The following is an 18224-nucleotide window of genomic DNA, read 5'->3' as shown; positions in this document are numbered from 1 at the left end:
TAAAATACGGGTAAATATGTCCAATGCTTGTACATTTTATCATCATCATTAAAGAGGCTGTACATGATGTTGATATCTCAAATGCGCCTCTCATGGTTTGTTCTCCCTACAGTGTTTTATTGTACGATAAACAACGACCACGAATCGTTTGTTTCTTAAATTATGTGGTCTTGCTGATAGTGAGTATGTTCTGTACTGATATTTCTCCCTGCATGTCCTCACAACACCGCCACAAGTTCACGTCTTTATTCAGTTTCCCCTTCTCAAGGTACGCTCATCTACGCTGACAGTTAAAATAGAAATACAATAACAACATGTCGGATGGGGATGTCTTTTCTTAGATAGAGCAACTGTTAGAGCGTTACCGGCGTTTAAGCATTGAGCAATACATTCTTCAATACATAACGTTATGAAATACACATATTTTATGCATGTGAATAAGGTACAACGCTTAATATGATATTGATAGAGTCTGCTCATGATGCAATCGAGTCTGCTTTTAGCAGAAATTTCTTATGGAATCAGAATGGGTTTTGTTCTGGTCACAGATGATGAAAGGCAAATGTAAATGTACATTTATGAATTTATTTGAGCAATACCTAATCTAAAGTTGTGAGTTAACGCAATGTACTTTGGTTTGGGTCCGAGGTATAATCCTCTGTAGCTCAGTTTCATCTAATTTCTAGTACTGAGCAGTTCTCAAACCAGAGCAGTTCACTTCCTCGTAGGATTCAGTGTTGTTACTTCCTGGTAGGATTCTGTGTTGTCACTTCCTGGTAGGATTCATTGTTGTCACGTCCTGGTAGGATTCAGTGTTGTCACTTCATGGTAGGATTCAGTGTTGTCACTTCATGGTAGGATTCAGTATTGTCACGTCCTGGTAGGATTCAGTGTTGTCACTTCATGGTAGGATTCAGTGTTGTCACTTCCTGGAAGGATTCAGTGTTGTCACTTCATTGTAGGATGCAGTGTTGTCACGTCCTGGTAGGATTCTGAGTTGTCACTTCCTGGTAGGATTCTGTGTTGTCACTTCCTGGTAGGATTCAGTGTTGTCTCTTCCTGGTAGGATTCAGTGTTTTCACGTCCTGGTGGGATTCAGTGTTGTCACTTCCTGGTAGGATGCAGCGTTGTCACTTCATGGAAGGATTCAGTGTTGTCACTTCATGGTAGGATTTAGTTTTGTCATGACACACTGCGGGATTTAACATAACTGCGATTTATTTCTCACGCCAGAACTGAGTGGTTGTCAAACAAAAGCAGTTCTCTTCGAAGTCACTCTAGAGTTCTGTTTTATTCAACTTGGTTCTTGGACTGATGAACAGCACACCATTTCTCTTGCGACTAGTATTTGAATACACTTTCTTGCTTGATTTCCACGGTACGTTCTGCTCAAAATATGTTGCTACACATACTTTGAATACTCCTTTTTAAAGTTTATGGACAGAAATTACACTTTTGACAGAAGAGACGGAATCAATCAGTATTGCCGATTACCGTGGATGTGTATGTGAATGTGGGTTGATTAATCATATAGCTACCAGTGCTACTGTCAGCCCCTGATATAATACTTCTGTTACTGGCAGCTGTCCTGATGGTACATACGGCTACCAGTGTCACTGTCAGTCTCTGATATAATACTTCTGTTACTGGCAGCTGTCCTGATGGTACACCGGTGTCACTTTCTATCTCTGATATAATGCTTCTGTTACTGGCAGCTGTCCTGATGGTACATACGGCTATCCGTGTCACTGTCTATATCTGATATAATACTTATGTTACAGGCGGCTGTTCTGATTAAATACAAATGTTTTCATTTTCACTGTCTTTATCTGATATAATACTTCTGTTACAGGTAGCTGTCCCGATGGTACATTCGGTTTTCAGTGTGGCTACAGATGTAACTGTGACCAAGACAAGTGTGATTCTACTTCCGGCTGCAGTCCGCCAGCCTGTCACCCAGGATCGTCTGGTCCGACATGTCAGACACATATGTGACTACAACAACAAACACAAGTACTGACATCCTATTGACGATAGAAACGTCACTAATATTGACCATACGAATTTCCCGTCTTTCAACAACTGAATCAAGCGTCCAACTGTTGCAGCTTCTTTGTAGTCATTTGTGTCTGGTTAAAGTATGTACATGGATTCACACCTCTTTCATTCATAAATCTTAGAGGAAATACATATGTCATGAAACCATAGGTAATGATGTTCGACTTCTTGGTTGTGAAAATATGTCTTGTCGTCAATAATAATAACAGTAATTACCACAGAATGTCAAAGAGAGGATTAAGGGTTGGTGTTAGTGTACGATAAGATTATGGTATATACATATACATTTTTCGTCGAGCAGAAAGGAAAATAAAGAAAAGCCCATCTGTATTGTAGGACCTAAAGTCCACCAACCCTCACATATGTCGAAGCTCGACATTAACTTCATAAACAGTATACATGTACCTTGCTCGGTTTTGTGTGTAAACAAATTTGAAATCACTTTGACATATCTAAGTAATGTTAATATCACCGATCTAAATGTAGGGTACAAGACGAAAAATAGAGATTAACCGCTGACTGAAGATATTGAATACAAACAAATAGGATGGCTTGGAAAGAAATAACTTATTGATGCATTTTCTAGAAAATGTGGCGAGGAAGAAGGCTACATCATCCAGTGGAGAAAACAATTTCCCGTCGTCCCTTGCTACAGACGGGAACAATGATGCATCCACGTATCCTGTCTGTATGAATACGGTGCCCAGCAACCCCAACTGTATAGAGACAAACCCCGGCAATCCCAGCTGGTGGCGTGTGGATCTCAATGACACAGTGCTGATACGTGAGGTCACCCTCTTCTTCAGACTTGACTGTGAGTTTAGTATCTTTATTGATTGGCATCAAGGACCAGTGGCTGCAACTGATAATACCAGGGATATGTTAGTTGTATGGGTCTGTTGTTTGTATGTGTGGGTCTATTGTTAGTTTCTGTGGGTTTATTGTTAGTTAGTGAGGGTCTATGGTTAGTTTGTGTGGGGCTATTGTTAGTTGTGTTGGTCTATTGTTCGTTAGTGTGGGTCTATTGTTGGTTTGTGTTTGTGTGATTTTATTGCTCGGTATACATTGTCCAAGAGATTTCGCCAACACCTGGTGTCATCACTGAAAATTAATGATCCATTCATATTATTTTCATAGCTAATTTGCCTTTTACGCCTTATGGAATCGTTTTAGACGGATAATCTAGACTGTTTAGTTTCTGGCGTTGACGTTTCATTTTGACGTAAGCAATCAGTGATTATGAAACTATTAAAAGCGAAACAAATGTGATACAGGAAGACACTTTTTTAAAATAATGGATATGTCTCTATGAAATACTGATGTTCTATTGTGTTATAATTCTATTGATATCGTCTATGGAATGTCAGTCATCTAATACAATTAAGTCATAGAGTGAATCAAATATACATGAAAGAGTAAATATTAGATGCAAGGAAGTAAGATATAACAAAAGATCTGTAGACACGCATGCTTATAAATGGTTGCATTAAACTATGAAGTACATGTGGATAAATTGTTGTTTGGTGTACGAAGTGAATTAAACATCTTTGTGACAGTGTGCAGTCCTGGTACTTTCGGCTCTGACTGTGACAACTACTGCCACTTTGACGATGATGTGTGCAACTACGTAGACGGTGTCTGTCCCAACGGAATTTGTACGTCAGGATGGCTTGGCAACAGTTGCAACACCAGTGAGTTACAAACCAACAGCCCCTACGAGTGACTAAACATCTAACTTATTGTTGTGTCTTGAACTCTTTATGACACGTGTCAACCTGATGTTATGACTAGTGTCACACATGCCACAGGTTGACATTGTTGACATACGCCCCTCGTATAATATATATGTGTGTGACATGTGCCTGGTGCTGTGTGAAGTGGTATGGTGTGTGTGTGTGTGTGTGTGTGTGTGTGTGTGTGTGTGTGTGTGTGTGTGTGTGTGTGTGTGTGTGTGTGTGTGTGTGTGTGATCAGATTCCTAGCCTAGGGATCTGGAAAAGAAGGTAATTGTTGTAGTCACAGAGAACTGGCGCACAGAAATGACACGTAAGTATTTACACAGGTTCTACTTCGAGGGAATTCCAAAACAAAACAAGGGAAATACTTAACTTACGTGTTATAATTGAGGTGACCAATAATAAAAGCAGGCTGTGCACATTAAGTGTATTCATGTATTGGAACCGATGCTACCAAGTCAGAGTGCTTCAATGCATTGATTGGTGCATTAGCCATATCAAATATTGTATTATGTATTAATTAATTCATGCTGAATCCTTTATATCTTATACCACTGTTCCCTACTTCAATACTGATATAACGTATTTGTCATAACAGGTGGTATCAGGGGTATGTATGTGGCTTGTCATTCATTTGGCACATTACTGAAATGTTGTGCTAAGATTCATTGTATCGTTCTTGCAAACAGAAACAACTTCTTCGCAACAATGTCCAACACTTTATTTGCTGACTATAAATATTCAGCATGCAAATAATCAAATATGCAAATAATCTTATGTAACAATCTTATAATCTGGCGTTGAAATTTTTAATTTGAAGGTGGTCTGATTATTTTCAGGACGAACAATGCACTATTTTTGCTACTGACAAACACTCGGAATCTTTCAATATATACATATTTACATACATGTAAACGCTATAGACATGTTTGAACATGGGAGGATCTTCAGATGCGCCAAAGAGTGAGTGCAGATGTTGCAATACGATGAAGATCTTGTCTTGATGAAGTAACCCTGTGATGATCTCGTGACAAAACATCCCCTGACAGTGTATTGTCCTCGAATAAATTACAGGTAAAATCGAACTTCATCTCACTTTGCGCCTGGGACGGAAATGAACAATGTGCAGAGGCAATTTGGGAAGGAATATTTTAGATGCGGGAGGTGCACACTTGTGCACCAGACCCGTAGGGCAATCATATATCAATATCCCGGTACAGATGAAGAGAATCATGCTATAGACATTGTCCTGAAAGTGCTGACAACGTGTTATAAAAAACCCGGGTTAATATATACATAATAAACTGTTACATTAGTAAAACATATCCAACAAAAGTATCATGGCCATGGCCTTCATGTCGCTGGTGCACCATTCTGGATACCAAATATACTCTTAAAAAAGTAGGCGTTACTCGGAAATAACTTAAAATTTCCAAACTTGTAACAGGTATTAGTTTCTAGGAATAGTAATAGAAAGCTCTGTCAACAACAGAGTACGAGGACATGTTAATGAATCACTATCAAAAAGTGATTATACCAGGTATTCGCGGAAAAGTTGAGCGTATCCTGCGCCACCGGTGGCACCCGTAACAAACCACTTGTCCACCTGAAAGCAAAGTCAAGTGATGACTTTCGTGACGCCGAATAGTCTTACCTCTGCTATTTTATTTTCTATGTTCGTCAATTTGAATTTCTGTTTCATTACAACTATCATGTAATTGGTAAGACTTGTAAGATCGAAGTTGGTTGCTTATCAGTTCGTCTGCAACTCTAACCAATCTGATCAAACAAACAGGAAGGTATATTCATCTGGGAAATATGGTCAGTCGTAAACTTTTTCAAGACTAACTATGACAGCATTCCCAAAGACATAAACAAAAGTATAAACATTACTACATTCGGGATTAGAGTGTACATTTTAAGATTCTTGTAATGGCCGCGCCCATTATGGCGGCAGCGGTGTTACCGAGAGTGTAACGAAGGTGTCACGCGCTGGGAAGGAGCCTGGTACATGAGTGGCAGAACACATCGCCATACTAAGAACACATATTACTGGCAACTGTGGGTTAAATGCCTCTATGTGGACATTTAATACACTCGGAAGAAAGTATATGCACTCCATCTTTTTCATATTTTACAAACCATTTTACTACTCGCCAGTGAAGAGATCACCCGTTTAAAAACAATAAGCTGGCATTACACAGTGTTTAATAACAAAGCGCGGTCTTATTGTTTGCGAGTACAAGTTTCACAAATAAATATTGAAAACTCTTAACATCTCTTGGCTAATTCAACAACATTGCGTGCAGAGATGATGGATCACTGGGAAGAGCTTTTGCACATTCGATGACCGCAGCATGCGTGTTGCCAGGTTGACGTCACATGGTATTGTTTCGCCGGTGTGTCTTGGAACAAAATTTCACAAATTACGTCATGGAGTATTGTGACGTGGTTGTAAACCTGGTGGTGCAGGGCCCCGTTCCGCAAGGCGATCGTAGCGACGACAGTCTATGTTAAGGTATCGGAAGTTATACGAACCTCAGCAGTATAATAGATTAATGCTAAAGGTAGGCCGTTGAATGGTATTTAATTAATACGTGTCACGAAATGACATGTATGAAGTAGTATTGCGTTTGACTCAACTGGATTATGCTGTTGATCGCGTAGATGTCTGCCTATTCACACACGACAGTGAAATTTAAAAAGTTATAAAAACGGCAAGTTATAACACATGCAAAGGCAAGTCAAACATTTACCTGAACGCAAGGGTACGTTTGATGCAAGTCAAGTAGGGATGCGTCAATTTGCAAATGATCTCCACCTACGTTTACCATACACGTTTGTAATAGCCCTGCTAAAGACTTGAATAGGCATACAATCGCTTCCTGTTAGTTATTCTATTCACATGGGTATGTAATACTCCAAAATAACAAATGAACTACTACCGTACATTGATTAAATGATATTTCGTTGCCTAGGAGATCAGAGTGTGGTCATATGCTGCATAGGATACAGCGGTGCCAAAATACGACATTATTAGATGCACCTTTTGAAACGAAGAGACCATTAAATGAAAGTAGTACAACACTCTTGATAGAAAAGCACTTTGCTTGGTACATACTAACGAGTTATACCTACTGGTGAAATATTTACCCTTTGATTAGACAGTAGAGAGAGTGTACCAGCGCGTTCCTCATCAGTGAAAATATCTCAGTTTCGAATGTTTGTTTTCAGGGAAAAGCTTCACAACAGAGCCTGAAGTGAACTTTTGAATGTATTTTAAAGAAGAACTGGATCTGACAAACGCACTCCTGAGAACCGATCCACCTTCATGTCCGAGCGTGCCTGGTGAAATACTTGGATGTAATTCATTGGCGATAAAAAATTGGTCATGAAAAAACAATATAGAAGTGTTTGGCAGTGTATACTAAATGAACTATACTTTACATTTACATATAAAAAAACAGAATTGATTAAATACAACGATTTGATAGTGAGAATATTTAAAATACTATTTGTTTCAATATCAATTGACATCTTAACGCAGACTTTTTACCAGCTAAAACAAACCTCCACACATAAGCAACTCGAATATAACGATCTAACGCATATCGGATATGTTATAAATAATGTGGAGGGAGAGGGAAAACTACACGTAATGGGGTTGGGGGTTGGTTGGGGAATGCTCATGCCCACACATATAAGTACATCAACGATGAGCATCCATGAAGTATGTCTTTGATGTCGTACTTATATGACGTATAGACGTACATTCATGATGTACATACATCGCGCACAAATATGATGTGTAAACATTATACATATTTGTTTTAATTCCTATCTACATATACAGAGCATGTTACCTAAACCTGTTACAAATGTCGATAAGCAAATAAAACAGTAGCGTGATGTCGGCGTCAATATATGTACAGAACAGTTACTTCATAACATTTGTAGTAGCCATATCACAGGCCTGCGACAAGATATTCAGTTTAAATTTAGATGATGATCTTGTTGGTTCCCCTTAAAAGCATATTGTTTATGACTACATTGACGAAGTTTGCAGCGACAAAGAGCGCTCAATCACAGATGCTGACTGAGAAAGTACGTGAAGCTTTTACGAATCAATGTGCAATTATGTGGAACTGGGAGCAATCTATGTGCAATGTAGTGGAACGAGTACGAATCCATGTGAAATTCTGTGGTAGTTGTGCGCAGCTATGTAAAAGTCTGTGGAAGTAGTACGCATCTATGTAAAGTTATGTGGAAGTAGTACGCATCTATGTGAAATTATTGATTCCGTGAAAAAACCTATATGGGTACTTGAAAAGTGAAATCCTTCATTAATTACTGTGGTTTGGAGTCGTATTATTACATAAATAAGAAACATAACATTTGGTGTATATTAACATTGCAATAATGCAGCATGATTACGACACAGAGATAACAACTGCAAGTTAAATGGAGTTCTTTGGATACAATATAGACAATGATATTTTTCTGGCATCAGGGTTTGCGGACTGCATTGTTTGGCCGTAGGTTCGGATTTTAGCACAGGTACTAGTTTAATGTGGTCCATTAGGACTGTTTGATGTTACGTTCAGATGTTGGCATAGGTATTTGCTGGGTCTGTTCTCAGGATACACTGCTGGGCGAAGTCATGAAACATCTGCACATCACTCTGAAAAACCAAAACCAAATTCTAGATTTTGGAAGTGGATTTATCAGACATACCACGGATGGCCATAGATAACATCACATCATGCCATGGTTTCGGGCGACATCAAAGTCTCCGTCTACCATGTATTATACAACAGAAAGTGTCGTAAAAAGCATGAGTTTTTACAAGGAAGCACAAATCACTGTGTTTAGCACTGAAACAGTAGGAATAACATTCATCAGTGGCAATAACATTCCTAGAAGTTTACAAGTACAGCGACTCTTAAATAACTTGAATGACATACATAGCTCTAGTCAACAGCGATCATCTATCTGCTAGCTACGAGCCAATCTTCTTTGCCACAACTGATATCAATTCAACTTTCCAAGGTGTACTACTTCCAGTTTCCTTTATACATGTCCTACATTTTGATCATATTTCTGGAATTCCAGTTAACTGTCACTTCACCTCAATGTCAACAGAGAGAAAGAGCAATTTTTCCAATGGATGTGACTGTACTTCTACAGTCGATGTCAAGGGCAATGTAACGCAGTGTCAAATATGAACGGTATCCCAATATTACTTGTTTGTATTTCGGTATGAGTGTCTTTTATGTGTTTGTATCACAATTGATTAAGTATGTATATTTTGTTTCGTAAATATATCACAACGGTTAAATGAGAACTCCAGTGTCCCTACCTGGGTGAACCGGAAGTCAGGGCAACATCTGAGAAATGTCCTCACGTGACCGATGACGTCGACACGAGTTTCCTCACGAATACCGGACAGAATATTACCCATAATGCAGAGTGAGACAGCAAGCTTTCGGTCAGTGTCGCTGCAGGTGAACATAGACACAGTTTAAGTATTTCCTGTCATAGTTATTACGTTTCACGATTGAGAAACTGTGTGTATAAGGAAAGAAATGATTTGTTTCGCGTCTGCCAGCAGTCTCACCTGTGAACAACAACAACAGGGTGGGGTTGAGTTGATATTTCTTGCAGTTGGGCGTGGTTCAACAAATGTGATGTCATAACTCCCATAGTTAAGCTTGCATTGACGTCGACCATCTTGATTTGCCGTGGGCTGCCTGCCTGTGTAACACATTTGACAAATAGTTAGTGACCTTTCATGAGGGTATTTATGGACCCAGAAAATTGCTGTCCATAAAACATGATATTGCCCCAAATTAGGTCAATAAATGTTTCATCACATGATATATTAAACATGTACTTCAAATATGCGCATTGGAGATTTTACGCAGTAATTGTAAATATTATGAACGGTAATAACAACCCACTTGTCCTTTGACAAAACGGGGTTAACTTCCTTGCATATACATTGCCCTATTGTTTATCTCGCTGTCAGGAGAAAACAACTCATACAAACATATCTGTGGTTAGCTATCGACAGGTAACATTTTTTTAGTTGAAATTCAAGAAGCTTTTGTACTTACTGCATTCAACTTGGATGGTACCTTTCATCTTATCACAAAAATGAACGATAGGCACACAGACGGTCTAAAGCTGATGTTTTGGACATGCGTTATTGAGGAAGTTCTTGTGTAATAATTTCTGTGTTCCAACCTTCCACGATTATCATTCATGATTGATATTTCCTTAATAGTACAGCGACAAAAATGTCCATGTCAAATGATTCATTGAGCTAAGCGAATATCTGTAGTGACTGAAATCGTTTGTCACCAGTGGTCTCATGATGATGGATCAAAGTAATATTAGACAGTGACCAAACAAAGTATTCAGTTAACCAAAGTCTATACTTAATATTATATCTCATTTACTTATTTGATGCTTTTGGTTAGTCAAGAAAATCTGTCAGTAGACATGTGTACTATTACTGTAAGCTGGTGGACTATTACTTTTGTAGCTAGCTGCAAGTTGTTCATGGTGACGTCTGTCGACAGGCTGGTTTGACTCGTTGTTGTCAGAGTAATCTCCCCATGCGTCTTTGACCTGCCCTCTGCTTCAACAAGCTCAATCTTAAACAGAACATCTCCAAAATTTAGGTACTTTCCGAACAGCAATAGGAACGCCTACCGGTACATGTACACTAATGGAATGGATGTTCAAACATATTATGTCTTCATTTCCACATGCTGCAGGGTACAGATGCACGATAACTTCAGGCAGTTCTCAACACCTACTTCAAGTGAAATACAATCAGAATGAATTACATTTTCTTGCTCTGGAGTTCTAGAAATTGATGCACACATATATTCATTTTTTTTATTTACATACGTCTGGAGTGACGACGATGATGTTGTGGACATCGTTCTCTTCTACCAGTTTCCACAACAACTTTACCAATTCCGGCGGTGGAGCAGAGGCTTGCAGGTACCCCCTTAGACACGTCAGTGACTAGAAGAGGTATATACTGGTGTCATGGATGGCGATACATGCTACAAATATTAGCGTTCTACCCTAACAACTTTAAATGTGAATTCAGATGCAGATGAGGTGCAGTTGTGTGTGTTATCTCCATGCCTTGGGTCTACAGCACAGATGAGAAGGTTCATGTGATCAGAATTTCTTTCCTTGAAGTGAATTGTGCAGTCAGATTTGTCTTTCAACTTGACAAATTTCAGGTTTTGAATCATGTTAAATAAAACTTTGTTTGAGGGAATAAGAGTTAAAACAGTTTTAGATATTCCTTTTGCATCATGTCCACCTACCGGCCCCACACGGACAATGAAGTCAGCATTACCATCCACCCACATTCTGTGTCGGGTCGGAGCATCTGCAAAATATTATAACACAAACGGTAAGAATACCTGAATTATATAGTGTCTTTATACAGATCCAAATAGAGGAGGTTGCTCAGATAGTCTTGTTACTTCTAAATACAATGATTCCCTGTACCTGTTTTCCTTCGTAATATGGGACGGTGGGGTATCCTTGTTGGTAAAGCTTTCGCTCGTCCCGCCGAAGACTCGCCGGGCTCGATTCCCTACATGGACAAAATGAGTGAAGCCCATTTCTGGTGTCCCCCACCGTGATATTGCTGCAGTATTGCAAAAAGCGTCGTGAAACCATTTTGACTCACACTCTCATTGTATTATGTTTTCGTTTAGGGTCACCCGCAGGTACTGTCAACTAATTTGATGGTCGGATGGTCAGTTCCATTAAAGTATTTGTTTTCTTCTTGTGATGTTCTGTTCTGACATACGATGTACCGATTTCCATGAGGTCTAATCCCAGTTGGGCACTGTACGCAAAGTAGGAAACGTTTAGGAAATGCATCACCTCAGCTCACACACATTAAGCTCACTCGCCGTGATATATTTCAAAAAGTGTTCAAAGTGCGTTAAATTACACTCTCTTTCCATAGGGATAGGCAACTTAACACGAATAAGCTTTGCATTCTTGAGAAATCTCAGGTTGGATTGCAATCAGGACAAAATAGTCGCTTCTAAGGGTTGTCTTGCGACAATAACACAGCAACAACTTTTGAGAGCCTTAGAAACGTTTAACGAGACCTCAGAGATGCTTTCATAGCATGCTGTTCGTGTGAGATTGAAAGGTCGCTGACATCGTGTGTGTACTTACCTTCTCGCGTCTCTAACACTAGCATCTGTGAACATAGATGTGTGTACACTACACGTGCTGTCGGTAAAACAATAGCTTAGATATGAGGACAATAATGTTTCAATCCCCTAACAAATGTAAGAAATACTCAATGCTTTGTAGAGGCAAGTAAGAAAGGCTGGTGGGTCACAACCACTGATGCAGCTTTGAGTGGCATACAACTGGAAACTGGACACCATGTTATTTATTACTATACAAGCTGTATTCACTTTTGTTTACTACGATTATTTGAGCATGGCTAATTATGAAGCATATACTGACTATAGGGCTTTGAAACAGAGCTTTTTGTCTTGATTTTGTAAACAGTTCTAACTGGGGTCTTTGCATGAGCTTAAAAAAGTTAAACAATATCCACTCATTTCTGAAACTTCTATCCATTTGTATTCTAAAAGAGGGTAATTACGATTAAATAATATTGATTTTGTTTCAAACATAACACTTGATATTTCAACACTGACTACCTCTGACAACTGTCTGAAAGTCTTGCCGTCCATGGTGGTTTCCATGCCGCTGCAGCTGTAGCTGTTGGTGTAGTTAGAGACGTCCATGCTGGTGCAGCCATATGTCGTCATCTCCACCAGACAGAGGAAGACACACTCGTACTGTGCCTGTGATTGTGAAAGACCACAAATTAAGAATTGTTATTCCCTTGGTAAAAAGCATTGTAATAAGTACGTCAAATCATGACTCAAGAATATTGATGGAAAAAAAGAACGCATATATCAACCCTAAATAGAATTTAATTTGTGTAAAGTGTTGTGTTGTTCTCCAGTGCCCCACCATCAGTATATAAAGCAAACGGCAATTGAGAAATAAGGGGTTTGTTATAAACACGATTTATTTCTCTGTCATGACAATTTTTACTGATAAATACACCTACTGGAGTCTGTATCATGTTCTTCCTCTGTCCCCTCAAGGCTGACACGTACCCAAAGACATCCACCACCCCCTCCCCTCGGGCCTGGTCTATCAGGGAGTCCACGGCGATGTATGTGCCTGTACGCCCAATACCCGCACTGAAATAGTCCATGATATACATATATGTCCATGTACGTCCAATACCCGCACTGAAATAGTCCATGATATACATATATGTGCCAATACGTCCAATATCCGCGCTGAAATAGTCCATGATATACATATATGTGCCCGTAAGTCCAATATCCGCACTGAAATAGTCCATTATATACATATATGTGCCCGTACGTCCAATACCCGCACTGAAATAGGCTGTGATATACATATATGGGCCCATACGTCCAATACCCGCACTAAAATAGTCCATGATATACAAATATGTGCTCGTACGTCCAATACCCGCACTGAAATAGCCCACAATGCACATATATGTGCATGTACGTCCAATACCCGCAATGAAATAGTCCATGATATACATATATGTGCCCGTACGTCCAATACCCGCACTGAAATAGGCTGTGATATACATATATGGGCCCATACGTCCAATACCCGCACTAAAATAGTCCATGATATACATATATGGGCCCATACGTCCAATACCCGCACTGAAATAGTCCATGACATACATATATGTGCCAATACGTCCAATATCCGCACTGACATAGTCCATGATATACATATATGTGCCTGTACGCCCAATACCCGCACTGAAATAGTCCATGATATACAAATATGTGCCCGTACGTCCACTACCCGCACTGAAATAGCCCACAATGCACATATATGTGCATGTACGTCCAATACCCGCAATGAAATAGTCCATGATATACATATATGTGCCCGTACGTCCAATACCCGCACTGAAATAGGCTGTGATATACATATATGGGGCCATACGTCGAATACCCGCACTAAAATAGTTCATGATATACATATATGGACCCATATGTCCAATACCCGCACTAAAATAGTCCATGACATACATATATGTGCCCGTACGTCCAATATCCGCACTGAAATAGTCCATGATATATATGGGCTTGTACGTCCAATATCCGCACTGAAATAATTACAGGTAAACAAGTGTGTTATTGTACATCCTATACCAGCTTAATTATTTTATGAATATGAATATATTTATTTGACCAATCTCACCGATTCCTTGAACATGTTTGCATGTACATGTAGCATCACGTCATTAACACGTGATGTGTGAGGAATGGTTGCTGTGAATTTGTTTTATAATTTTGCACATATGTTTCCATAGAAATGTCTACTTATGAACGTTCTTTACAAACTACCTGCAGTGGACAAGTAGAGGCCCATCTGTCTCTGCAACTGTCTGTCTGACCAGCCAGATGTAGCTGACGAGAGCGAGAGTGTCAGGAACACCGTGGTCAGGCCAGGATGTAAAGTGGAACTGGACAACTGTCCGACTCTCTCCGGTCTGTGAAATAAGATGTTTATATAAAAACATGAAACAAATGCCAATCCTATGTTCTAATTGCCCAGCTACTTTATTATTTTAAAACAATGTAATTGAGAACTGCAAAGCCCGTTCAAGAAGCATTAGAAATCCTTGCTGAAGCAGATTTGATTGTACAATTCCGACGATATGATAAGCAGGTGTCAATGAATTACTATCAATTTTTTGTGACAAAAGGTGTTCTCGAAGAAGCCATTACCCATCAAAAACATTTGAAGCCAAGTAAAGTGGCCAACTAAAAAATATATGTGAAGATCCAATCCAAAGAGAATTGAATGGGACATCATTTTTGTTGCTCCATATGTCTACAATAAAAAAGTTTGGTCGTATGCCCTTTGAAATCTTCGAAGAATGAGCATTCTCTGTTGTACGCATGCAGTCACCAAAGGCGGGAGGTGCTGGAATCCTGCTTTACATTAACTGGGAATATAAAGACATGCAGTGTAATTGGTTTTGTCAGCACTCACAGTGTTGGACGTGACTTTCATGTGTCTCGTTGTGAAGTTCGAGCGGCTTTGTGCTACCTCCACCTCTATCTTGAAGAGACCAATGATCATGGCGCCATCTGTCGGCCAGTATCGTTCACATTTGACCTAACATTTAGAAATAATTGAAATCATCATTGGTGTTTCCTTAGCTAACATACTTTGCTAGTTTGGTTTGTTCAAAATTAAAATTCAATTCACGTAACATTTAATCTTACCCTAGACTCCTCCGTGAGACCAGTCAACATGACCACAGCGCTGCAGGAATGTTCCCAGATCATCCTCCAGAAGTCGCCCACTGTCTTCTTGTTGGGAGCTTGATACATTAAATGGTGGGTGTTTATAAAGAGGAACACTTTTAATTGGTTGGTGTACAATAATACATTATTTCAGCCGTTCCTCAATCTCTAGATACATGATATAAATTCAAACACTTGTCAAATCTCCCCTAAATGCTTATTTTAAGTGATGAACATGAAAATTAAATACACCATTAGAAGATTGTTTACTTTAAATCTAGTTAGGTATTCTATTCCGTGTGTAGCTTATACTATAAAAGAATTAGGAATCTGTCAAATAAATATAATACACCATGTATCCATGCAGAAAATGATCACCTTGAGATGCAATATATGTCTTTCTCTGGTTGTAGCTCTGAAACAAAGGAGCAGGGCAGTCAGATTGTTAAACCTTGCAGACATCCCCATTAATCATCTTAGCATATATTATATTCCGAAAAATCTCTTGAGAGGGGAAATCTCTTAGTTTGCAAAATCCTGCCTTGATTAAGATCTTGCTTTAGGACATCTATATACAGCAGTTTTAGTTGATCCAGAAATGTGTTGGTCTGGGTGGATTTACTCGTGTCAGGATTAACGAGATTTAAACATAACAGTGAAGTTATTAGTATGACCATTAAATGAAATGATAAGAACATATAAGCAAAAATACAGACGTGCATGAGACTTGCGTTGATGTAGTCAGACCCGGGAGTGTCTGGGAGGGGTGTCAGGCGGACTCGGTTATGGTCGTCTGAAATGTTGAATTAAGCTGCTTGAACTGTTGGTTTCTACACTGTTGAAGTTTAACCTTACTCCCACATCTTCTATGTCAATTCATCAATGTCAGTTTACTCACAAGGGTAGTAGCCTCTGAACTTGTTCTTGCCGCTGTTCTCGGGTTTCTGGGAGTCTTGATACGGCGCCGTGAACCCAGCTGGTAGTCGCTGTAGGGACAATATGACAAACAGAAAATTCAGATCCGAAAAGTCAGAAAATATTAACCCTGACAAATATTAATTTGCTTCTTAGACGTACATTGTGGGTAAAAAGTTTGTCTCATCAACACTCGCACAAACTAGGAATGCAAAGCCAGGGAATGCGCAAGGTAACTAACGTGATATTCCTTTGCAAATCCATCTTTTCTCTCCCTAAGTGTTGCCACCGTCGCAGCTAGTTCTGACACTGCGACGTTTTTTATGGCGGCATCGGCGCCTGTGTTATAGTAACAGTTGTCAGGAGATTGAACATCTTCATTAAAGTCTTCCTCCTCCTGATCCTTGTCTCTAGCATCATGCGGCGTACCTGACGGGGCCGGTGTAGCAGGTTTGGGCTTTATTGGTGGTTCCTGATTATCTGTCGTTCTCTCATCTAGAGCTACGTTCTCATAAATGCTGTTCTCTACAGGGATAGAAACATATACAGTCATCATCACATGCATGAATTACGTCATATGGAGTAAGGTAATTGTCCAGTTCATTCAAACATTTTTGTGATGTTTTGAAAACTTTAACGTGACCCGTTTCATCATTGTCAACACTCAAACTGCAGACATATGCATCTGAATAGCAAATATTTCTTTCACCACTTACAATTAAGAGTAAGTTGGGTTTAGTGCCACTTTGAGAAGTAGTACAGTTACATTATGGCGTGTGAGTATGATATCGGGTTACAGACTGAAGTGTTGCAGGTCTCAGGCGTTTACAACATCGAAAAAAACCCATGTGCACGGAATGGAATGGTGCTGAAATATCTAGAAACATAATAGGGGCGAACCAGGATTCGAACCTACAATCTTAGGTTTCTAGGTCTTTGATGGTTGGGCCCTCTTACAATTAAATTAAAATTGAAGTATGAAATATTAATTTAAACACGAAAGACATCTTCATATGAGCTCATGATCATGTTTTTCTTATGATACAAACAATTATAGAACTATGCATGGGTAAAGACAAATGAAATGCCATGTACTGTCATGATCTAAGACTATATTTTCACTGTTCGTTTTTTCTTCATTAACAATCATCTGATAGATATACAGCATGTCTCAAAGACTTACCCGTGTTCAAATATTTACCAATATATTCACTGAATAGACAATCACACTCCTTACCCCTATAGCACATTTAGTGCAAAACCCAAATCATAAATGAACATGTTTGGACCCTTATTCAATAAAAGATGTAGACATATTGGATCCCAAAGGGTTGTCACAATCAGCCCTGTTCTAACCTTGTACTTTAGGGTGAAACTCTGCAACTTGTTTATTGATGTCGTCATCGTGAAACCTCTGTCTCCTCCTGCATCAACAGAATCAGAAAATGTTACACGGTAGTGAAATGTAAGAAACAATATGAAATTATAAGTGATTATAATTTATGAGGTTGGGTTGATATATTTAGCAGTAACGTTTCCACAGTATTCATCATAACTGTTTTGTCCATTAAGACCTATGTGTAAAAATACTGACTGTATTGACGAGTGGTCTTACAACACATGCCTGTGCATCTAAGGCATAAACAAATAACGGAAGCCTTCCGACATTGGTTGGTACATATAGCAGCTCAAATCATAGACTGTTTGGTCGTAAGGCCTGAAGAACCAAAGAAATAATGAAAGCCATGCAACGTAAATTTATACATATGTATGTATAGAAAGTTCAAACCCATGGACTGATCAGTCGTGAGGCAAAAACATCATGTGAGAAATGTCATTTGCGACCAAAAAAACTTAAGTCTATTACCAGTACACACTCGGTGTATTGATATTTGATTTTTTTTTAAAAACTAGAAAGGCTTTGGCCTATATACATATTCGAGTGAGTGGCTGTATATGATGTTTTGTGTTACAATCATTACCATTCTATTTGGAGAATAATGTGTAAAATTTTATTTTTTTCTTACTATCTCCTATGTAGGACTTACTGTCTTCTACGTAGGACTTATTATCTCCTACGCAGGACTTACTATCTCCTTTGTAGGACTTACTATCTCTTA

The 18224-nt window shown here is 39.1% G+C and overlaps 1 protein-coding gene across 4 annotated transcripts in view; it reads right to left on the bottom strand.

Annotated features, from left to right (window-relative positions):
• Positions 1-4497: 4497 nt before the first annotated feature.
• Positions 4498-18224, bottom strand: part of LOC124122790 (receptor-type tyrosine-protein phosphatase epsilon-like) — a 67149-nt gene continuing 53422 nt past the window's right edge. For all 4 annotated transcript variants that reach the window (XM_048400590.1, XM_046485929.2, XM_046485928.2 and 1 more), the window contains 17 exons: positions 17461-17528; positions 16346-16629; positions 16088-16175; positions 15906-15982; positions 15568-15604; positions 15169-15266; positions 14933-15058; positions 14281-14426; positions 12939-13074; positions 12520-12666; positions 12020-12044; positions 11146-11210; positions 10712-10831; positions 10333-10452; positions 9411-9547; positions 9153-9291; positions 4498-8474 (listed from right to left, as the gene is read on the bottom strand). In XM_048400590.1, coding sequence (XP_048256547.1) covers positions 8394-8474; positions 9153-9291; positions 9411-9547; positions 10333-10452; positions 10712-10831; positions 11146-11210; positions 12020-12044; positions 12520-12666; positions 12939-13074; positions 14281-14426; positions 14933-15058; positions 15169-15266; positions 15568-15604; positions 15906-15982; positions 16088-16175; positions 16346-16629; positions 17461-17528 — 1894 coding nt within the window. In that variant the 3' untranslated portion in view covers positions 4498-8393. The remainder of the gene's footprint in view (positions 8475-9152; positions 9292-9410; positions 9548-10332; positions 10453-10711; positions 10832-11145; positions 11211-12019; positions 12045-12519; positions 12667-12938; positions 13075-14280; positions 14427-14932; positions 15059-15168; positions 15267-15567; positions 15605-15905; positions 15983-16087; positions 16176-16345; positions 16630-17460; positions 17529-18224) is intronic.

Source organism: Haliotis rufescens, unplaced genomic scaffold, assembly GCF_023055435.1.
Source record: "Haliotis rufescens isolate VD_foot unplaced genomic scaffold, xgHalRufe1.0.p SCAF_2, whole genome shotgun sequence".
Lineage (NCBI taxonomy): Eukaryota > Metazoa > Mollusca > Gastropoda > Lepetellida > Haliotidae > Haliotis > Haliotis rufescens.
This window is presented reverse-complemented; position numbering and strand designations above follow the sequence as displayed.